This window comes from Hemitrygon akajei, chromosome 4, assembly GCF_048418815.1.
Source record: "Hemitrygon akajei chromosome 4, sHemAka1.3, whole genome shotgun sequence".
NCBI lineage: Eukaryota > Metazoa > Chordata > Chondrichthyes > Myliobatiformes > Dasyatidae > Hemitrygon > Hemitrygon akajei.
In genome coordinates this window covers 34,581,170-34,605,441 of record NC_133127.1, presented here as the reverse complement: position 1 = coordinate 34,605,441, position 24,272 = coordinate 34,581,170, and the positions used below count along the sequence as shown (strand labels likewise).

Here is a 24,272-nt window from a genome sequence, read left to right as displayed (position 1 = left end):
AAAATGACATACTTGACAAAATGTAACATTTCCTCACTACATTCTGTCCTGAAAATGCAGAAAAAATCCAATCTAACCAAGTCATAATAATAAGTGAGGGTAGATATTAAGTGACATTAAGTGTTACAAATATTTTTTTTTCAGCTTTTTAATCTATTTTCTACACCTCTCTACATCCTTGATCCAATGAGAAGATGTGAAATTCAGGAATGAGTTAAGTGACATCCTTGACATTAAGGTAGCATTGAACCAATGAACTCCAGTGAATAGTATTGGGGACAAACTTTCCACCTGTGGTTGTCAAACTTAATATGCGACGAAAGGTTTTGTTGTTTAAGACCAATGATCTCACTTGCAAAGTATTGCTGCAAGAGCCCCTACTGTTAAGGGTTCAATCACCTTCAGCTGCTTCATCAATGACGTATCTTTGTCATACAATAAGTAGCATGGATATTCATTGATAATTGGCCGGTTCAATTCCATTTACAATGAACCAGAATCTAACCCTGAACAATATTCAAGCTTGGATTATTTAAGTACTTCCTGGGGCACAAATGACTAATTAGAATATAAAGAAACTGACCACCTCCACATAGCATTCAAAAGCCACATTCACAAGCCAATGTTGAATCAACATCAGCATCCTGGAAGATCACCACTAATGAGATATATCTGAGGCAAACCCATAAATATGAAGATTAAAGAATAGGAGGGGAAGCTGGGCATTTGAAAGCAAACAACTCAATTGATTCTCCAAACTCTACCATTTAAGGAATCAGTTAGGATTGCCTAACTGAATACAGCTCCAACAAATTTGTTCACCAGTACCAAGGACAAAGCAACCCATTAACTGGCATTTACCATGAATACCAGAAAAGCAACAATATAGATGAATACTCTACAGCCCATCAAATCTTTACTTCCTCTACCCAAGAGCAATCCAGTTAGTCTAGCCCTCTTGCTCCCTAAAATTATAACTTTTCAGGTTAAGCGAATCTATAGTTTTTCCGGTTTAGGGAGAGAGAAAAACTAGGGGCTATAAATAAATTAAAATAATAAATAAATAATATATCATGTCCAATAAATAATACAGAATTAAATAAAACAATTTAACAAGTATTATTAATATGGAATTTGTTTCTGCATAAAGTTCGTTAAGTTAATTGCTCAAATGAATCTGGGAGAAGAGAATAGAAGGATATGGTGGAAAGGATGGGCAGGTGGGATACCTTTGTGTGGAGAATGAATACCAAGGTAGATCAGCTGAATTCAATCATCTATTTTAGTATTGCTGATACCAGTTCATTCAATGCTCCCCCCCCCCAAAAAAAAGATCGAAGGTTAAAAATGGACCTGTGTTACAAAACTGGCATGGCTTTTTATGCTTACAATGAAATTTTCAACATTCTCCATTACCTGCTGAGATATCACAGAGAGAAAACAACCCAACTCTAGTGTCTCCATTCACTGTCCACTTTTGTGTCTCACAATTGGGTTGGCAACTGTGGTTCATGAAGCGACAGTAATTCCCTTTAGGCCCAGCATCTATTATTCGATCCTGAAACAGACAACAGTGTTTCATTTATAAATCTGTCATAGTAGTTATAGTACATTTGAAAAAACTCGTTTATTTTGAAAAGCTGTAATTAGGCCTGAGACAGGATGGCCAAAACATACTGCATTGCGATTTATCTTGAAAAATGCTTTATGTATGCAAGTACATTCTGTTGCAGCTGACTGCCTTCTGGCAACATGATGGCATTATAGTAACATTACAAAACCCAACAAATTTTATTCTTTAAGGATTATCATTTAAAAAAGGATTTAGATATGTGCAAAACAGTTAAAATGTTCCAATACTACACAATTCCTTAAAGTCAATGAATATAACAGCTTTAATGTTATATAAATTCAAATTTTCCTTTCAAGGAATGCTGACGATTTGCTCAAAAGTAATAAATTTCTTTGTAATTGTTTGCAATCTCTACTTTAGTACCAAAACCAAAGGATGCCGGCAAAGATTTAGATGGTGATGCACTTTTCATACGTTGACAAGATAATCACATTCGGAAATTTGCAGAGGAAAGGGAAAATAGATTTAAAAACTGCAGTGAAAATTGAAGAAAATAATGAATTCCAAACCTTAGCACTATATTGACTTGAAATTACTTAGAAATAAATATACTATTGTAGCTCATTTCAATCCCCGCGAGTATTGAAATCCAATGTATGGCAGTGAGCAAGTTGCAGGTAATTTATCAAAGTGGTCTGTATGAAACCATTTACTGATTATTAAAGTACATTCAAAATAGTTTTATATATATTAAAAAAAAACTATTAAAAAGTGGTACTCTAGAATAGACCAGGCTTTGCTTTCTAATCACCTGGAAAGGTTAACCAGTGTAAGATTTACCTTGTCAATAGTGAGCATGTAGAAATTGGCAATGTTATGTTCTTGTGCAAACCGGATTCTTGCTCTGCATTCATCTTCATCTATTACCTCTCCCACATATTCATTAACAAACGTTCCCTGTATTGGACAGAACATTTAGAATTAGAACAAAGAAAAATAGCGATTAGAATTGGACTCCATCCGCTAATTCAGTCAAACTTGTTGTCCCTAAACTGAAAGGCAACACAATGGTGTAGCAGTTACAGCAACTTGGGTTTGACTTGAACTCTGCTTCAGTGCAGAATCTGTACATTGCTGTGTGGGTTTGCTTTACTTGGGCTTCCTCACAGATCTCAAATTTATGCTGGTAGAGTAACAGTAAACTTCTGGTATTAGTGGATGGCAGGTGAATCAAAGGGGTGACAGGCATGTGAGAGGGAATAGAGGTTACAGGAACATTATGTAGGACAAAAAGACTTATGGGAATAATTAGAATGCTAGTATAATCTGAATGGGTCAAGTAGGAGCCTCCTGCATCATACGAAACCGTGAAAAATAATTCATGTTTATATTTTAAATGTCAATATCTAGGATATACTAGTAGAGGCATTGGAATTAAGCTTCATATTGTCTAGATTCTCAACTAATAAGTAGATTATTCAATCGCATGAAGAGCTACTCAAGCAACTACCAAAATTGATCATTAAATTATGAAAAGTATCATTCTAACAGCTTACTTTCTTTATGTCGGTCTTTGTAATGAGACCCCAGCCTTTTCCAGCAGTTTTGACAACCTGTGACTCAGGATACTGCCTTTTGCTAAAACACTGGTTTTGGCATCGTGCACCAGCTGGGCACACAGCAGGATGACATTCGTACATTAACATTCTGTTCAAGCACTCTGAATCCAGGCCGCAAGGATGATCATCAGTTGGTTTACAGTTGCATCTCGAGATTTCTGAAATATCAGCCGTGTAAATTTGTGCTTTGCCAAATGGTTTATTGACCTTTAAAGAAAGAATAGATTTTAAAAACTTTGAACACAAATTGAACTAATATAAGCTTAAAATGCTGAAATAGATACTTAATTTTTATAGCCTGTGAAATAACGCACATCATGCAACACTTAATAAAGGTAAAAAATAGAATCTGTAATTCTTGGCATGGGTATATGATGGCAGGAGTGTTTGAGGTAATATTGGAGAAAATTATTATTTAAGTGGAAAGAATATGATTTAGAAAACTGCAGAGATTGACTTGAAATGCAGATTTTTAAAAATTTTAATTTTATTTCACAAAGGACTAATGGAGCTTGAAATATGAATATATACAAAAATAAACTAAAAATTGATGGATATTTGAAATGACTCCCATCAAGTACAGCATTCAGAATTTACCAATAACTTGCTAAAACATAGATGGCATTTACAAACACAAGATATCAGGTGGACGAGAAAGTATAGCCTGAGACAAGTGAAGGAGAAATATTCAACCAACTATGTCAAGTAACCTTCAGGAAAACTGACACATGTATCCTTAAAACAAAATTCATTCACATATCCCAAGTTGCTAGTCACAGGTACATGTACTATTCTGGATTCTTACTCAGATATTTTGTTATTAAATCAACTTTAAGCAGCCTATAACAAAATTGTTGGCTGATTGTCAAAAATAACTCAAATTGAAAGGCTTAGGTTCAGTTCTACAATTTATATCCTGCACATGCAAACAAAAAATCTTAGGGACACAAGCAGGAAGACCTATACAGTAGGTTAGGCAGCACCTGTAGAAAAAGCTCAGCAAGTCAAACAGCAGCCAGTGAGGGAAAGGATTAATTAATTATTCAGATTGAGACTATATCAGGACTAAATGTGGAAAGAAGGTAGCCAGTGTAAAGAGGGCGAGGGGGCTGCAAGGAGGACGAGACAGGAGTCAAAGGCAATAGTTGGACTGAGAAGTGAGGAATGATGCCAGCTGGAAGGGGAGGAGTGGAGTTGAAAGACAAGCACTAATGGGTGATAGCCAGAAGCAGACCAGGAATAAGAAAATAAAGGGTAAGCAGCAGATGGAGACAGAGGCTGGGAGGCTGCAGACAAAGGCTACAAGTGCTGAATCTGATAAATATGGAAGATGATAATGAGATGGGATGATGGGAAAGGGATCTAATGAACGAAGTGCATGGGTAGTAGGTGAAGGAAAACAAATGGGAGTGAAAGAAGAGGTAGTGAAGGAGAATACTGTATAAAGCTTGCATGAAATTGGAAAATTCAATAATTCAATGATCATATTATTGGGTTGTAAACTATCCAGGTGGAATACAAGTTGCTGTTCTTCTAGTTTGCTTTTGGTCTCACTTGACAGTGTAGAAGGCAGAAGACAGACAGATCACTGTGGGAATGGAAAAGAACTGAAGTGACATATCAACTGGAGTACAGGTTGTGCAATGTAGACAAAGCACAGATGGCGGCACGGTAGCGAAGTGGATAGCACAAACCTTTACAGTCTAGGTGACCAAGGTTCAATTCTCACCGCTGCCTGTAAGGTTTTAGTACATTTGCCCGTGACAGCATGGGCTTTCTCCCACAGTCCAAAGACATACCAGTTGGTAGGTTAATTGGCCATTATGAATTGTCCCATGATCAGGCTGGGGATTAAATTGGGGATTTGCTGGGCAGTGTGGCTCAAAGGGCTGGAAAAACCTATTCCGTGCTGGACCTCAATTATGGAAACTGGTTGCCTAGTATGCACTGTAGAGGAGGTCACAGTAGATGAGGTTGAAGACCCACCATACCCATGTTCCCTCACTCCTCCTTCGCCTACCTATCACCTACTGACTGTAGCTTCATCCCTTCCTCTCTTCTCTTGATATTGGCTACCATCCCTCTCCTCTTTTCATTCAAGCCTGAAACACTGACATTCCCTTTGTAGATGCTGCTTGATCCACTGACTTCCTCCAGCAGTTATTTTTGTACAAGACCAATCAGATCTCTTCCTCTCCATTTCTTCATCATTGCCTCTAAATTGTAAATTTTCTCACCTTAAATTAGAATCAAAATTAGCATAATCATTACTTGAGTCAAAGCAAACACCTGTGCATGTGCATGGAATCCATCTTGAGCATGACCATTCAGGTTAAAAATAGCATGAGAATAATGAAATTACTTTATGCCTACCCTTATGTGTTTATATGGCGGAGGCTTTCTCCCATTGCGTTCATTTTCTTGTGCTTCCCTGGTTTCCCTCTGAGCTTTAAGATCCTGAAAGCGTTCTGCTGCCTCTTCTAAAGCTGAAATATTTGCAAAAAAGAGGGAGAAAGAATTTTAAAAGATGATGAGAAAAAAACTGGCTATTTAAATTGTTAAAAAAAAACTTAACTAATTTCTCTCTACTAATAGCACAATGGCAAATTAAAATTCAAAAACAGCAGAGCTCACAAGTGACAAGTTATGCAAAATGTATGATAGTTTTAATTCAGAATCAGGTTTAATATCACTGGCAAATGTGAAATTTTTAAACTTAGCAGCAGTACAATACATGAAAAAAGTTAATCAATTACAGTAAGTATATCGATGCCTATTAAATAGTTAAAAATAGGGCAAAAACAGAAGTAATAAAAAAAGTGAGTTAGTGTTCATGGTTTCAATGTCCATTTAGGAATCATATAGCAGAGGTGGAAGAAGCTGTTCCTGAATTGCTGAGTGTGCAATCTTCAAGCTTCTGTACCTCCTTGCTGATGGGGTCCTTAATAATGGACACCGCCTTTCTAAGTCACCACTCTTTGAAGATGTCTTGGATTCTACAAAGGCTAATACCCATGATACCGCTGACTAATTTTAAATAATTGCAATATGCTATGTTCTGCTTTTTGTGAGGCCATGTGCTCAAGGTGGAACAAGAGTCTGGAGGAACTTGGAATCCAAGAACCGACAACATGTAAAAACTATTGACTCTGCCTTTATAATGATGTTTTAACACAGAACACCAAGTTTAGTCAAAAGCTTGACTTTAATCCAGTTTCCAAAATGTCTAAAGAATATTAATGTTTCATTCATAAAGGAACAACATTGCCATACCATTATTAACTAAGATTTGATGTACTGAGACCAAAATACTTTTTTTTGGAAAAAACACATTTTTAAGAAGTGTGTGCTGTACTGGGGGCTTCTTGGGGGAAGACACACTGGGACACCGATCTGCCAAGTCCACGTGATTTACCTCCATGTGGAAAATGATGGTCACATACAATGCCTATAAAAAGTATTTGCCCCCACCCCCTATAAGTTTTCACATTTCATTGTTTTACAACATTGAGTCTCAGTGGATTCAATTTGACTTTTCTGATGCTGATCAACAGAGTCTTTTGTGTCAAAGTGAAAACAAAATTTTTATAAGTTTGTCTAAATTTATTAGAATTATTAAATACAAAATTGATTGCAAAATTACTCATCCCCCTTCAAGTCAGTATTTAGTAGATGCAGCTTTGCGCATCTGGACACAACAATTTTTCCCTATTCCACTTTATGAAACTGCTCAAGCTCTGTCAGATTGCATGGGGATCATGGGTGAACAGCCCTTTTCAAATCCACCCACAATTCTCAATTGGACTGAGGTCTGGACTCTTGACTTAGCTACTCCAGGACATTAACTTTGTTGTTTGTAAGTAATTCCTGTGTAAGTTGGGGTCATTATTTTACTAGCAAACAAATCTCCCAAGTTGCAGTTCTTTTGCAGACTGTATCACGTTTTCCTCCAGATTCTCCTGGTATGTTGCTGTATTCATTTTACCCTCTACCTTCACAAGTCTTCCAGGACTTACTGCAGTGAAGCATCCCCACAGCATGATGCTTCATGGTAGGGATGTTGTGTTTTTGATAATGTGGGGTGTTTGGCTTATGCTAAACATAGTGTTTAGACTGATGGCCAAAAAGCTCAGATTTAGTTTCATCAGACCATAGAACCTTCTTCCAGTTGACTTAAGAATCCCACACATGCATTCTGGCAAACTCTAGCCAAGATTTCATGCAAGTTTTTTTTTTCCAATAGTGGATTTCTCTTTGCCACGCTACCATAAAGCTGCGATTGGTGAAGCACCTGGGCAACAGTTGTTGTATGCACAAGTCTCCCTCATCTTAGGGACTGAAGCTTGCAACTCCCCTAGAGTCGTCATAGGTCTCTTTGTGGCCTCCCTCACTAGTCTCCATCTTGCACAGTCACTCAGTTTTTGAGGACTGCCTGCTCTAGGCAGGTTTATAGCTGTGCCACATTCTTTCGTTCTTGATGATTGACTCCAAGGGATATTCAGTGGCTTGAAAATTTTCTTGCATCTGTCTCCTGACTAGTGCTTTTCAATAACCTTTTTGCGGAGTTGCTTGGAGTGTTCTTTTGTCTTCATGTTGTAGTTTTTCCCAGGATACTGACTCACAGGCAGTGGGACCTTCCAGATACAGGTGTATTTTTACTGCAATCAATTGAAACACCTTGACTGCACACGATGATCTCTATTTAACTAATTATGTGACTTCTAAAAGCATTTGGCCACACCAGTGATGATTTGGTATCATATTAAAGGATGTGAATACTTATGCAATCAATTATTGAGTTTTATACTTGTAATTAATTTAGATCATTCACCATGTAGAGATCTGTTTAACTTTGAAATGAAAGAGTCTTTTTCTGTTGATGAGTGTTGAATGAAATGCATTGTGATTCAATCTTGTAAAAAAAAACATGAAAATGTCGGGGGGGGGGGGAGAGATGAACTTTTATAGGCATTGTAGATAAGTGCATTGGGATCCATTTAAGATAAATAGAAAACACCCTTGTTTTAATTGGGGGGGGGGAAAGAAAAGTGAATGCATATGGTGAAAATGGTGGGGGGGGGGGGGGGGGGGAAAGAGATTGATTTCTTCCCACCTTATATCTTGCAAAAATCCCATTCCCTTTGCTCAGATCCTTCATCTAATCTGTTCCCAAGATGAGGCTTTCCCTTCCAGGGCAATCAGATGTCCTCACCTGCATCTGTTCCATTTCCTGTTCTCATTCTATCTTCCCGCCTTAACAGGGATAAAGTTCCTTTTGTCCTCATCTACCAGTCCATTAGCTTACAAGTCCAACACATCATTCTTTGCAACTTCAGACATCTTTAATGGGACCATACCACCAAACACACCTTTACCAAACCCCACCCAACTCTCAGCTTTTTGCAGGGATCTCTTAGATTCCCTTGTCCATTCATCCCTCTCCACTAATCTCCATCCTGCAAGCAACAGAAGTGCTACACCTGCCCATGCACCTCTCCCTCAAATCCATTCAGGGCTCCAATCTGTCCTTCCAGGTGAGGCAACATTTCAGCCCCAAATCTGTTGTGGCCTTCTACTGAATCTGGTGCTCCCTGTGCAGCCTCCTCTACGTTGTTGAGACCTGAGGATTGGGGGACTACTCTGTTGAACATCTCCCCTCTATCTGCAAAAAGCAGAATTTCCCAGTGGCTATTTCAATCCCTATCTCCATGTCTGTTCCGACATGCCATTCTGTGGTTTCCTCTTCTGCCACAATGAGGCTACTCTCAGGTTGGAGGAAAACACTTAATTTTCCATCTAGTTAGACTCCAATCTGATGGTTGGATCATCAATTTCTCCAGCTTTTGGTTCTCCCTTTCCCCCTTACCTCTTTTTCATTTCCCCACTCAGGCCTCTTACCTTTTATCCTCACCTACCCATCACCTTCTCCCATGATCCATTCTCCTCTCCTATCAGATTCCTTCTCCAGTCCTTTGGTTTTTCCACTTTATCTCCTCCCAGCCAACATGATTTCACCCATCAGCTTCAGGCTTGTCCACCTTCCCCTTTTTCACCACCTTATTCTGGCATCTTCCTCCTCCTTCTCCAGTCCTTATGAAGGGTCTCAGCCCGAAATGTCTACTGTTTATGCATTTCTATAGATGTTGCCTGACCTCCAAGTCCCTCCAGCATACTGTGTGTGTAGCAGTGGATTTAATATTTTATTTTAATGATGATTCATTAGCTAATGTTTACCAACAAGTCACCTAGATTATCCATGGAAGGCAGCCAAGTCTATTGGCTCCTCCATTCCCAAATTCTTGCCATATGGTAATAACAAGCACCTAGAAATGGCTTTATTCATAATATACACCTAAATTGTGGGTCGTGTAACAAACGTTTCTGTGGAAGGCATTCCACCCCCCCCCCCCCCCAAAGAAGTTTGTTCCTTAAAATTACAGGGGCAAAGATTAAAAATCAGGCACAAAGAATGGAGAAAAGTTTCCACAATAATTAGCAAAATTGAGACAAATACAAAAAAAGCACGAGAGATTTACTTTTGTTATTCATTTTTGGGATGGGAGTGGGAAGGTTGTCCCACTGATTGCCCATGTAACTGCTGTTGAAGAGTGTGGTGATGAATCACTGCAAGTCTTTTAGTGAACGTACTCCAAGAATATTAATGACAAGATAGTTCCAAGAATTAAGTCCAGTAACAATGATGGCACTTCCAAGTCATGGAAGTGTACAACTTGGAGAACAGCCTGCTGGTAGCAATGTTACCATCCACATGATCGCCTTGTTCTTTTCGGTGACAGAGGTTGCAGTTTTGGGGATGCTGTTGAGAACGGCCTAAGCAAGGAATTGCAATGCATTATGTTGCTGCTATCCATTACTGTCACTCTGTGTTAGTGGCAGATGAAATTAATATTTAAGGACTGTGAAATACTGCTATCTACAATTGTAATTATAAATTAAAAAATAATTACTTGTTACTGCCTTTTTAGCTATTTTGATATGCTGTTGGAAAGATATCAAGTCTCGTACTCTCAGTTGCTCCACGCCACGGAAACCAGCATAAGCATGGGCCTAATGAGCCTATAAGACTCAGGACAGACTTTTAACTTTTATTTAGGACAGCCTATTTCTAGCTCTGCAGCATTATCTATTGTCTCCTTTGCCTCAGCTCATATGTTGCTGAAAACCTCATTGGTATCAATGAGGGAGAGAAAGGATGAAGTCCTGTAGGAAGATTTTAGTGAGCTAGGCAAAAGATTAACGAGCAAGGTCTTGGAGTAATCTCAATATTAGAATGACACGTGCTAACATGTAGAGAAAGAAGAGGATAAGTCAGATGAATACATAAAGAGGTAGCACAGGAAGACAGGACTTGAGATTTCTCAAGCAGTAGTTCCATTTATTTGGTAGGTAGGAACTACACAAATGAAATGGATTATACTTCTGCAGACCAGGACCAATATCCTTGCAGGGATGATTGCAAAAAGAATTCTGAGAGATACAAATTAATCTAGCAGTATAATGGGAATCTTACATGGAATTCTAAAGGAAAGCATAGTCATGAAGCCGGCAGTGAAAAGTAGCAAATGACAAGTGAAATGAAGAAGTCACAGTAATAAAGGCAAGCAGTAAAAAGGGCCAAAGTGCAGAAAATGTTAAGGGCAAAATTAAATAAGCTATACTGAAAGCATATGGAACAAGATAAATGAATTACAGCACATAATGAAATACATATATACAACCTAACTTTCATTACAAAAACAGGTTCAGGATGATCAGAGATGGCAGTTATTTGTTCAAGGATATTCAAAACTTAGAGAAGATGGGGGAGGAGAAGTATTGAGACTTGTATTATTTACGTAGGACAAAACCAACACACTAGTAAGAAATGTATCTGATTCAATACATTATGATGTAGAAATCAGTTTGGGTGAAATTAAGAAAGGGCAAAAGTTGGGAATATTGGTTGAAGTTGTAAAAGCGGGTTATAAATCAGCATATTGGAGGTACCCATGACATGCTCAGTACAGTAATTATGGGAGATTTGATACTGAACTCATGGAGTAACAGCTTCTTCCTTCTGTATCGATAATCAATTCTTATCCTAATTATGCCTTTCTCGATCTGTTTGCCATCTCCAGACTAGACTACCATTTTTAAGGTTATCTAAAACTTTGCAGTCTGATAACTTGGCCAACCCTATTCAACCAACATAAGTTCTTCCAGCTCTCTAATTCTACCAGTACTCTCAGCCGGGGCCAGTCTGGCCTATAAGGATACCTGTATATTCCACCAGTGACAATCAGATTCAGCCAGAGACCAGAGATTCAGTATAGCCCTTAAAGTACTTTAGCTGTCCATTTCCCTTTTCTCCATTGAAGCACATCTTACTACCTATCACTTTGGTGAAGTCTCCAAATAGTCCGACACCAATCATACAGCTTCAGTAAAGGTTACTGGGTTAGTTTTGCTATGTTAAAATGGGTGCTGCTTTGCTTCATTCTCCCTTGGGTATTTATTAAGAGTGATGGAAACTGTTGTTACTAATGCTCTTGAGTGACCAATGCTCACACTGGGTTTTACCAGGACCACTTGGTCCCAGACCTCATCATAGCCAACTAAAAAAAGAGCTGAATTCTAGAGGTGAGGCAAGACTGTCCTTGACATTAAGGCAGCATTTGACATGACATCAGTGTGCTCTAGTGTAACAGGTCAATGACGGAGGGAACTTATTCCAAAAGACCAATCCACAAAAGAAAGGTGGTTGTGGTTGGCGGTATAAAAACATCACTGCAAAGTTCCTGAACTGTGGCCTATGTTCACCTACCTTCTATCATATATGATTCAGTTCCATTCATATCACCTCCAAACTGCCAGGCAATGAACATCTTGAACATATAGCGACATGCAAAAATTTGGGCACCCCTGGTCAAAATTTAGGTTACTGTGAATAGCTAAGCGAGTAAAAGATGACCTGATTTCCAAAAGGCATAAAGTTAAAGATGACACATTTCTTTAATATTTTAAGCAATATTACTTTTTTTAATTTCCATCTTTTACAGTTTCAAAATAACAAAAAAGGAAAAGGGTCCAAAGCAAAAGTTTGGGCACCCTGCACGGTCAGTACTTAGTAACATACGTATGTTTCTTAAATGTTTTATATGCATAGAAAGGTAAAATATGTACTATATACTAAGACAAACGTTTGACTAACTGACGCTAAATAATAACGGATGTACCTGTTCGACTTCAAATCCAATTTAAAGACGGACTCAGGAATGGAACTCATTCATAGCCCGGGGACTGCCTGTTCTTTTAAGTCATTTCTAGATTACTTATAATACCTAATGCAATGTAACTACTATGTAAATAGTTGTTATACTGTATTGTTTAGGGAATAATGACATGAAAAAAGTCTGTACATGCTCAAACAACGAGGCCGGAGAGAGAACTTCCGGGTTTTCCCGACCCTCGGTTGGTTGAATCCATGCATGCGGAATCCGCGGATAAGGAGGGACGACTGTACACTACATCTACTGCTCTACCTTCCTCCGTATGTTAATCACATCCTCAAAAAATTCAATCAGGCTCGTAAGGCATGACCTGCCCTTGACAAAGCCATGCTGACTATTCCTAATCATATTATACCTCTCCAAATGTTCATAAATCCTGCCTCTCAGGATTTATTTGGACTTGTTTCCAAAATGCATCAGGCTTGTTTAGATGTTCCTTTGCAAACTTCTGATGCTGAATTTTGTGGTGAGGACACAGGAAAGGTCGTCTTCTGATAACTCTTCCATGAAGGTCATATTTGTGCAGGAGTCGCTGCACAGTAGAACAGTGCACCACCACTCCAGAGTCTGCTAAATCTTCCTGAAGGTCTTTGCAGTCAAACAGGGGTTTTGATTTGCCTTTCTAGCAACCCTATGAGCAGTTCTCTTGGAAAGTTTTTTTGGTCTTCCAGACCTCAACTTGACCTCCACCATTCCTGTTAACTGCCATTTCTTAACTACATTACGAACTGAGGGAACGGCCACCTGAGAACGCTTTGCTATCTTCTTATAGCATTCTCCTGCTTTGTGGGCATCATTTATTTTAATTTTCAGAGTGCTAGGCAGCTGCTTAGAGGAGCCCATGGCTGCTGATAGTTAGGACAAGGTTTGAGGAGTCAGGTGAGCTTTGAAATTTGCATCACCTGGCCTTTCCTAATGATGACTGTGAACAAGCTAATTAAGGTCTGAGACCTTGGTAAAAGTTATCTGAGAGCTCAAATCTCTTGGGGTGTCCAAACGTTTGCATGGTGCTCCTTTCCCTTTTTTCACTCTAAAATTGTACAAAACAAAAATAATACACTAATCTTGCTTAAAATGTTGAAAAGAATGTTTCATCTTTAACTTTATGACTTTTGGAGATCAGTTCATCTTCTACTTACAGTAGCAGAAATTTTGACTAGGGGTGCCCAAACTTTTGCATGCCACTGTATAATTACTTCAATCAGAATCCCCACCATCAATATACTGAAATTCATTTTTTGACCATGAGAGATAGGAGCAAAATTAGGCTCATCGATCCTGCTCTGCTACTTCATCATGGCTGATCAATTTTCCCTCTCAACCTCAATCTCTTGCCTTTGCACTGTAACCTTTCACATCCTAACTAATCAAGAACCTATCAACCTTTGTGTCAAATACACCCAGACGTGGCCCGCATAGCCACTTGTGAAAATGAAATCCCCCCCCCCATTCTTCTAAATTCCAGCAAGTACAGGCCCAGAATCATTCCCATGAGCCTCCTTTGCACCTCAGATTTTTGAATTTTCTCCCTGTTAGAAAATAGTCTACCAATTGCTCACTACTCACTGCATACAGTTGCATAGCAGCTAAACAGGCATGACATAATTTGGAAATTCTCTGGCAAGCAACTTGCCTCCCAACCACTCAAAACATTTCCCTAAGAGACCATAAGATAGAGTAGAATAAAGCCATTTAGCCAATCGAGTCTGCTCTGCCATTTCATCATGGCTGATCTATTTCCCCCTCTCAGCCCCAAACTCTTGCCATCATGCCCTGACCAATCAAGAATCTAACAACTTCTGCCTTAAATACATATAAAAACTTGGTCTCCAGAACTGCCTGTGGCAACTAACTCTACAGATTCACCACTTTCTGGCTAAAGAAATTCCTCCTAATATCCATTCTAAAAGAAAGCCCCTCTATTCTGAGGCTGTGTCCTCTGGTCTTAGACTCTCCCATTATTGGAAACATTCTCTCCACATCCAGTCTATCGAAGCCTTTCACCATTCAAAAGGTTTCAATGAGGCCACCCCCATTCTTCTGAATTCCAGTGAATACAGGTCCAGAGCCAGCAAATGCTCTTCATATGACAAGCTGTTCAATGCTGGAATAATTTTCATGAACCTCCCCTGAACTCTCTCCAATGTCAGCACATCCTTTCTTAGATAAGGGGCCAAAACAATACTCCAAGTGAGGCCTCACCAGTGCTTTATAAGTCCTCAACATTACATCCCTGCTTTTATACTCTAGTCCTCCTGAAACATCACACTTACTTTCCTCACCACCGACTCAACCTGCAAATGAACCTTTAGGGAATCTTGCATGAGGACACCCAAGTCGCTTTACAACTTGGATTTTTGAATTTTCTCTCATTTAGAAAACAATCTCTTTTATTTCGACCAAAGTGCATATCCATATGATACCCAACACTATATTCCATCTGCCACTGATTTGCCCATTCTCCTAATGTCTTTAGTCCTTCTGTAGTCTCAGTACTTCCTCAAAACTACTTGCCCCTCCACCTATCTTTATATTGTGCTAACTTTCCAACAAAGCCACCAATTCCATCATCCAAGTCAATGACATATAATGTAAAAAGAAGCAGTCCCAACACAGACTCCTGTAGAACACCACTAGTCACTGGCAGCCACCCAGAAAAGGCTCCCTTTATTCCCATTCCTTTTCTCCTGCCAATTAGCCACTGCTTTATCTATGCCAGAATCTTTCCTGTAATACCATGGGCTCGTAGCTTGTTAAGCAGCCTCATGTATGGCATTTTGTCAAAGGTGTTCTGAAAATCCAAGTACACAACATCCACTGATTCTCCTTTGCTTGTTAGTTTTTCAAAGAATTCCAACAGATTTGTCAGGCAATATTTTCTCTCGAGGGAACCTTGCTGACCACGGCCTATTTTATCATGTGCCTCCAAGTACCCTGAAACCCCATCCTTAACAATCGATTCCAACATCTTACCAGCCACTGAAGTCAGACTAATTGGCCTATAATTTCCTCTCCCTAGAAGAGTGGAATAACATTTGTAATTTTCCAGTCCTCCAGAACCATTCCAGAATCTGGTGATTCTTAAACATCATTATTAATGCGTCCACAATCTCTTCAGCCACCTCTTTCAGAACCCTGGGGTGTACAACATCTGGTCCAGGTAACTCATCTACCTTCAGACTTTCTCTAAATGGCAGAAGTCAGGGTTGTGATGCAATACCCTCCACTTGTCTAGATGAATGGAGATCCAACAACTCTCAACACGTGACAACGTCAAGGACAAAGCTGCTCACTCACTGCATATTAATTTGACCCACACACCCTAAGACTTTTGCATAGTACTGCAGTAATTTTATGTATTGCACTGTACTGCTGCAAAAAAACAAGACATTTGTGAGTGGTGATAAACCTGATTCTAAGATGGGTCTCTATTGTGGACTGAGAGTGGGAAGGGGGCAAGAAGAGGAGAATCATGGTTGGGGAAAGGGAAAGGTTGAATGGAGGGAGCAGGAAACACCAGAGAGACATTCTGCAATGATCAATGAACCAACTGTTTGGAATAAAGTGACCTTGCCTGGTGTGTCAGGACTGGGTATGCCCGCACCTGCACCACCCTCACCATTCCCAACATCCTTTTGGTCCCACTAGATTTACAAACTCTCTCACTGCTCCACGCTGACAAATACATTACTGTGTAAAAGTCTTAAGCACCCTAACTCTATATATATCTTTGCCTAAGATTTTTGCACAGTAATGCATCTTCTTACATCATTACACATTTGTCAAGTGGCACTGTAATATTGAGATTACTACCTTCAGGTTCTTGCGATAAAGTTGGATGTCAATAGCATGGAAGAGCAAACAACCATTTTTTTTGCATCACAAGGTCTAAGGTGCAGCATGTAGATGAGAAATAAGAGAGGCCAAGAATAGATAATTGAGGAAGTTGCCAAAAAGAGCAAAAGACAAGTAGAACAATGTTATAGGAGCTGAACCAACTTTTAAAATATCTGTCCCATCAGCTCAACCATGTCATCACTTATTCTTACAGTAGACAGCACTATATTCCAATTTAGAAACTCATATTCAATCTACAGAACAGAGCAGAACAATCCAGGCTGACTGGCTCAATACAATACTGAGTAGATACAATAATTTCATAGGTGCTATTGCCTGATTGAAATAGTAACTGGAGGTCCATTTTGTCCTTCAATAAAGATTCAAAATATCTCATTGCAGTACCTAAATTGTTGAGAATGAGACACTAGAGTCCTGATTATAAATTATCTATTTAAAAATATCACTGATTGTTTAATTCTTACAATGCTATCATACAAGTTTGCTCTGCACAAACTGGATGCCACATTTCCTTCAGTACAAAGACCAGACCTAGTTGACTAAAAGGCACCAAAACAAGCATCCAATATATTTTAAAATATTAGTATTAAGATAACAATGAACTAGATTTTTGGCAAAGAAAATGTCTAAAAGTACTAGATGTACAAAAATCCTTCAGCTACAAATATTAATCTTCAAGATTCCATTAATTGAGATTAAAATTGCTTCAGAAACCTACCCTTCATTCTAAGTATAACCCCTAATGTCAGAACCGTCAGCTAAATGCTCTCACTTCAGTGTCAAACCCTCTAAGAACAATGAAATTATCAATGAGATTTGTCCTCATTCTTTTAAATGTTAGATAATATAGGTCCAACCTATTTTTATCTTACCTCATTTCATGCAATCAACTATACCTGGTGATTCTTCACCAACCTCCTTTTTTTAGATAAGGAGAGCAAGCCTGCATGTCCTTCTCAGGGTATGGCCTAATATCTAGGTCCCTTTGAAAACCACCACTACCCAATCTGTCATAATTGACAACAACTTGTCTTTTCTGTTTTGTGCATCAAATTAAGTGCACTTAACCTTTCTCACCATAATGTATTCTGCCTGCCACGTTTTCACCTGTTTACTGAACTTGTCTATATCCCCTTGAAGCATGTTTGCAGCCTTCTCCTTATAATTCCATCAAGTTTTGTATTGTGAACAAACTTGGAAATATGCTATTTCACCCCCTCAGCCAAATTGTTGATAAAACTGTTTATAGCCAGGGCCCAATTACTGATTTCTGCAGAACCTCACTAGTCATAGCTTGTGACTGATGTTTATTCTCACTCTTTGCCTCCTGCCTCATGAATCATTTTTGAATAGTATCTGGATGTTATTTCCATTTCTCTATGCCTTGTTGACTTCATCGAATCATCTGAAAATCCAATTTCAATGCTTCTTCCTTTTCTATTGTACTTGTTCTATCCTTAAGGAACTCCCACAGATCAAACAAAAACATTTTCTTTTAATCAATCCAAGTCAACTCTATCCAATTCTTTGCCAGGTGTTTTGTTATTACATCCTTCATTATTTTTCCTACAATCTGTATTCTTCCCCTTTCCTTACAGAAGTCACAGTTACTTTCCCCCAATCCATAGTAACAACTATAGGAAAGATGCCATCAAGTTGGGAAGTGTGCCGAGTTTTACAAGGATATTGCTAAGACGCGTAGAAAAGGGTTATAAAGAGAGGTTGAGTAGGCTACTTCTTTACTTGTTGGATTACTCAGAGAGGTGTATAAAATTGTAAGAGGCGTATATAGGCTGAGTGCAGTCTTTATCCTCACCCCCAAGGCTAGGTAATCAAAAACTGCAGGGCATAGGTTTCAAGCAGAGGAAACTATTTACTAGGAACCAGGGAACAACCTACTCCACACAAGGGTGATATGTGTATGGAACGAGCTGGCAGAGGAAGTGGTTGAGGCAGGTATAATAACAATATTTAAAATAAATTATCAGATATATACTTTGATAGAAAAGGCTTAGAGGGACACCAGCCAAACATGTGCAAATGTGATTGGCTTAGATGGGGATCTTGTTTGGCAAGGACTAGTTGAGTCAAAGAACCTGTTTCTGTGCTGTATCCACCTGACCCCAGAATACACAGAATTCTGGACGATGATAAGCAGAGCATCTCAAGAACCCCAGTTTTCAAAAATTCTGGTATATAACCAGGCCTCGAAATTTATCAGCTTTCATGCTCACCAACTTCTGCAATTTTTTTGTAGGAATAACGATTCTCTTCAGATTCTAATCTTCACTAGATCTTTGTTCTCTAATATTTTAGGCATTTTTTGTTTTCTTCTGTGAAGACGGACACAAAATACTCATGCAATTTTCTTGTTCCCTATTAGAAATCCTTCAACTCATTTGAAAGGAACTCACATTCGCCTTTGCTAGTTGTGTACAAAATTCCTCTGCACTGCTTGGTGGGCCAGAAGGGCCTGTTTCGCACTGCATCACAAAATAAACAAACATTAAAAAGAACTCACAGAGCTTCCATGTCTTTCATCAGTCTACTTTTGTAATCTATTTTGTCTTTTTTTAAAATTCATTTCTTGGATCTCCTTTGCACAGTTTAGACAAAACTCTCACAAAGAACTAAACACACAGCATCATCTTCAAACTAACATTAAATGTTGGTACAGAAATAGAACTTTAAAATCTGTGAATATTTTTTAAACTGAAGTTATTAATTTAAAAGTAGTACCTTTTCTAAAGGCCTTGCTGAGGCCTTTTATTTTGTTGTCTTTGCTTCCCTTATCGCCTTCCACATAAGGAAATACACGTGCCTGGTGGGTCCAAAAGTAGTCATTTGATCCGAAGAAATGAACAGGAAATTCGCCAATCTCATGTTTCATATTTTGAATATTTGTAGGAACGTTCCTTGGGTGACATATTTCTGCAGGCCACCATCTATGTATGAAAACACATTTCAGGTTATCAACAATATGAAAGTAATATCTAGGTTATTGCAACAGGCAACTTTATCTTAATTAAAGAGCCTAGTTAAATAGATGGCTTTATTTCTCTATAATATAATGAAATGTAATTCCCAAAACAATATACAGTACTTAAAAACTTGAAACTGAAGTGAATACTTGAAATCTGAAATAAAAGCAGTAAATCTGAATTGCTTGGTAGGTTGGGTACCATTTGGTGAGGTATAAAATTTCCAAAAGGATTATGGAAGAACAATTTGAGCTAATACCATACTAAAGCACAGAAGATGGAAGCATAGTCCAAAAATAATTCTTCACTTCAAGAAAAGGCCAGGGTGTAGTCATATTTTATAGCTGAACATGCTTCCTTAAATTTCAAGACGGCAATTTCTAGCCAAATAGTCACAGAAATAGCATGTAGCCAAATGGAGCAACCTCTTGCTTGCAAATTTAATTTTTTTTCCAGTACTGTGGCAAGTTCTGATTATTAGACAAGGGATTACAAATTGCTTTCTAGATTGGAATTACAATCAACTTGCCATGCAAAGTATTTTTATAAATGTGAATAAACTTTACTGAAACAAAACTCCAAAATAATATTAAATCGTCTATAAATCTGGACTTACCTGTAGCTTCCAAGCTTTACCCAGATGATGTCTTTGTAGCGTGGCTTCTTGCCTGCCTTGCAGTCATTGCAATACCAACTCCCCTCAGGGGTGTCAATGTTAAGACATTCTGGGTGAAATGCTGCAGGACAGGACTCACAACATAGAAGACTTCCCCCTGTATAACATGACATAAAATTAATTCAGGGTACTATTACAGAACATGCTTACAAAGAACAAATTATTGCATTTATATAGAATCTCATAATAGTCTCAAATTAACTGATAATTGATTTCCACTGTCCATGTACTCATCTCGTGATCAGAGGAGGTGCTGTATTTCTCTGATCACATAAAATGACCATGTGGAATAATAAGCTGTTATCAATGGTATTTTAGCAGGGATGGGCTTTTTTTTTCCTGAATGTGACAAGTGACTGCAACGTGGAAGCACTTTCATAATCTTGACTTGCACTGGAAGATACTGATATGCCTACTAGATGCAGCTGATGGCAATAAGATTTGAGGCTATTCTTGCAGAGATACAAAAATTTGATTATAGGAAGTCAATATTAAAGGTTATTTATTTGTGGCTTTGCATACAAAGAGAATTTATTCAGGGTATCCACCCTGGTGTCCATGGACCCCTTGGTTAATGTCAAAGGTCCACGGCATAAAAAATGTTGGGAACCCCTGCTTTAGACAGATTCTCATTCATAGCCAGACTACATCAGGCAGGTAGAATTCTGAAAAAGGTACTTTCTCATAATACTTAAGTTTCTAAAGTTAACTCATTCTTCAAGATCAAAGCACAATATTTAAATTGGCAAACAGACATGCTCAAGAAACTGTGTAGCATCAACTTTTACTCAAAGGCAAGCATGTCACATGCTTCCTTTAAAAACTCTATTCACTTGCGGTACCACTTTCAGGGAGCTGAGGACTTTTTTCCTGGAATTCTAGATCCATTGGAGTCCTTTTAATCACAGCACATTTTACTTCAGAGCACTTCATACAAAAGATATGATACCACTAGAGCAAGTGCCAAGGAGATTTACCAGGATGTTGCCAGGACCGAGGAACTGTATTAGACGGATTACACTCTGGGCTGAGAATGTACTCTTGCAAACAAAGTTGATAAAAATATTCAAATTTAGAGCATCAGACCATTTGACATTCAAGTTTGCTGTGGCAGTTAATAACATCAAGGCCTGAATTACTTTAACCTGAACCTATTTCTGTCTTACTGTAAATATATTGCAAGACTTCCACTGTTCCTTGAGGAACAAGACAGAAGAGTTCAGCACAGGAGTAGGCCCTTGTCTAAGATGTCTGTGCCAACCGTGACACCAACTTAAACTACACAGTCACCTGTACTTCTATGTTGACCATTACCTATCTGTTCATTTATCTATTTATATGCCTCTTAAAATATGACCATCATATCTGCTTTCACCACCTCCCCAGTTGTATGTTCCAGGCGCACACCACTCAATACGTAATAAAACTTGCCACATACACCACCTTTAAACTTTTCCCATCTCGCCTTAAAAGTATGCTTTCTAGTAATTTATATTTCCATTTGGGGCAAAAAATGCTATCTACCCTATCTATGCCTCTCAGTATTTTATGTACTTCTACCATATCACACTTAACCTTCAATACATCAGAGAAAACAAAGTTGTCCAACCTCTCTTTATAATGAATACTCTAATCCAAGTAACATCCCAGTGAACAACTTCTGCACCCTCTCAAAAGCCCCCATATCGTTAAGCAGCTTGCAAAAATATCTGTAAGACAGATAAGCTGATTGGCCTGTTTGGTTTTTCCTTTAAGAATTGAATATTTGCATTCTTTATTTTCCAACTAAGTGATATGTTCCCTGAACCAAGGGAATTTTGGAAAATTAAAGCCAACATTTTTGAGCATTGTGCGCAGTTCTGCTCATCAGGACTAGAAAGGATGGAGAAAAGATTTACAAGATGATAGTGGCACTGGAGGGCCCAAATTATGAGTGCAGACAGGATAGGATGGGATTATTGTCCCTGGATCAAGGGTTGACCTTACAGAGTTTTATAAAATAGAGGGGAATAGATATTCTGTTCTTTTGCTCTTAAAGGATAGGTGTGTCTAAAACTAGAGGGAATAAGTTTGAGGGAAAATATTTAAAGGGGATCTAAGGGGCATGGAGTGTGGTAGGAGTATGGAAAATGCTGCCAGAAGAAGAGGTAGAGGGAGGTGCATTTATATTGTTTAATCCTTGTATCATTCATTATTTAATAAATATTTTTAATCAATCTACACCAATACACAAGTGGTCAGGATAATATCCAGGATACCTTCTAAAAAATTTTCCTCAATTGGTTTAATTAAGGTGTTTACAATTATAAGTGTAAAACAAGTACAAACAGCAAAGAAATATTTCCAATAGTAGAAAGGCCAGTTACAGCAAAATATAGACACAAGTTAACCGATGAGAAGGGAGTTGAGAAAAATTATCTCCCTCAATGAGGAAAGGTGGTGGTGGAAATCCTTCCAGAATAGGCACTTGAAGAACCACAACCAGCTGGATATGGATCATGAGCAGAAAAGTGGGATTAATTCAAAATTTATCTTTAGCAAGCACAGGCACAATTGATTCAATGGCTGTCTTCTGTGAAATGATAAGCTTTTCAAAAGGGAAGTGCCCAAGCTCTATGCCCCAAGTAAACATCGGCCGAAGTAAAGATTTTTGCGAGATGCTATTTGTAGCAGTTTGAGAAAGTCATGAATCTGTTTAGAAAGCTGAATATTAAAGACATCACAAAATTAGCAACTTGTTGGAAGACTAGAATGCACTTCTAGAGGCAGATATAACTGGAGTAGTAAAAAAAAAGCTGGCTTATTATCCAAAAGTAAAGAAGTTGCAGATCTATGGAGTGAATGTACAGGGAATGCAATGAGTCTATTTGCTCCTTCATAAAGAATGGACAAGACAGGCAGAATAGTGCCTTTCATTGTGTAATGATAATGTGATCAAAATAAGTCAATTCAGAAAATCTGAAAGAAAAAAAATCTTGAACTAACCTCTTGAACAGACAAAACACCAGCTAACATTGACATGAGCATGATGTGTATAACCCTTCTTTGGAGAAAAATGATTGGTGCAAATGATACTGTTGGCTGTCAGAATCACAGACCCAGCTGCAATACAGGTCTCCCCTCCATGAAAGGCCACAGGACATCGAACACAACGCATCATTCGCCCTGGTAATAAAGAATTTATTATTATACTTGAAATTAAATTGCAATTTTTATAAAGAAATATTCTCCATATTTTCCACATTAAATGCACGTAGAAAACCTAAATAATTTCTTAATAAAGATTTTGTTAAAAACAATGTGGTTCCACAAAAAATTTTTGTTCTGCTGGTTGTTAACTGATGCTGCTTCACGCAATTAAATATCAGCCTTTGAAATATACTATTAAGGAGAAAAGTCCTTACTTCATCTTCAGTATTTAAACAAAAGAATATATTTAATCAGTAATTAAAAGCTTTTTTTTAAGAATTGCCTGATATTTTCCAAAAAGTAACGAAATAAATTTTAAGTTTTTTTCCTATCAATGACCGAAGTTGTATAGTTGAAAATAAGAACACCTACTTTCCTGTGCTAACCCCTATCCTTTGATTTGATTAAAATTTAAAAACCTATGTATCTCCTTCTTCTGTACACTATGACTGAGCCTTCACAGCCTTCTTGGACAAAGGATGCTAAAAATTCAGAACACATTGATTGAAGACATTTCTTCTCAGCTATATCCAAAATGACTGAACTGTACCTTGAAAATGTCTCACGTTCAAATATCTAGCCCTATCAAACCTCAGATGAATCACTTATTTCAATGATGTCACCCCTCATCCTCTAAACTCAAAAGAGTATAGGCCTAGACTACCTGATCTCTCCTTGTGGCAATCCCAACAATTAATAAGACTTCACTCCAATTATATCCTTTCTCAGGCAGGGAGACCAGACCTGTTCCAAATGCCATTTCACTAGGTCTCTAATTCAAGTAGGATGTCTTTATTCTTGTATTCAAATTCCCTTGCAAAAAAAAACAATGAACCCTTTGCACTTCTAACTTGATTAACTGCATATTAAGTTTGTGGTAAGTATACATCGTCACCTAGATTACTCTGATCACCAACACCTTTCAATTTCTTACTATTTTAAAAATTAATCCATATATTTTTCTACTAAAGCCTTGCATTTTTCTATATTACATTCCATTTGTCATGCATTCATCCATGCACCTAGCTTGTATATATTCCTCTGAATCTGCTGATTCCTCCCCACAGCCCAAATATCATCAGCCTT

At 38.2% G+C, this 24,272-nt stretch overlaps 1 protein-coding gene and 1 long non-coding RNA gene across 4 annotated transcripts in view; one reads left to right on the top strand and one right to left on the bottom strand.

The window, feature by feature from the left end:
* Nucleotides 1-24,272, bottom strand: part of nsd2 (nuclear receptor binding SET domain protein 2) — a 99,111-nt gene that overhangs the window by 8,889 nt on the left and 65,950 nt on the right. For both annotated transcript variants that reach the window (XM_073042276.1, XM_073042275.1), the window contains exons 14-20: nt 22,983-23,162; nt 19,938-20,094; nt 19,080-19,285; nt 5,566-5,678; nt 3,130-3,399; nt 2,414-2,530; nt 1,417-1,558 (exon numbers count right to left, since the gene is read on the bottom strand). In XM_073042276.1, the coding sequence (XP_072898377.1) occupies nt 1,417-1,558; nt 2,414-2,530; nt 3,130-3,399; nt 5,566-5,678; nt 19,080-19,285; nt 19,938-20,094; nt 22,983-23,162 (1,185 nt within the window). The remainder of the gene's footprint in view (nt 1-1,416; nt 1,559-2,413; nt 2,531-3,129; nt 3,400-5,565; nt 5,679-19,079; nt 19,286-19,937; nt 20,095-22,982; nt 23,163-24,272) is intronic.
* The window catches only part of LOC140726210 (uncharacterized), a 60,372-nt gene that overhangs the window by 20,670 nt on the left and 15,430 nt on the right, over nt 1-24,272 (top strand). The gene's annotated exons all lie outside the window — the stretch shown is intronic.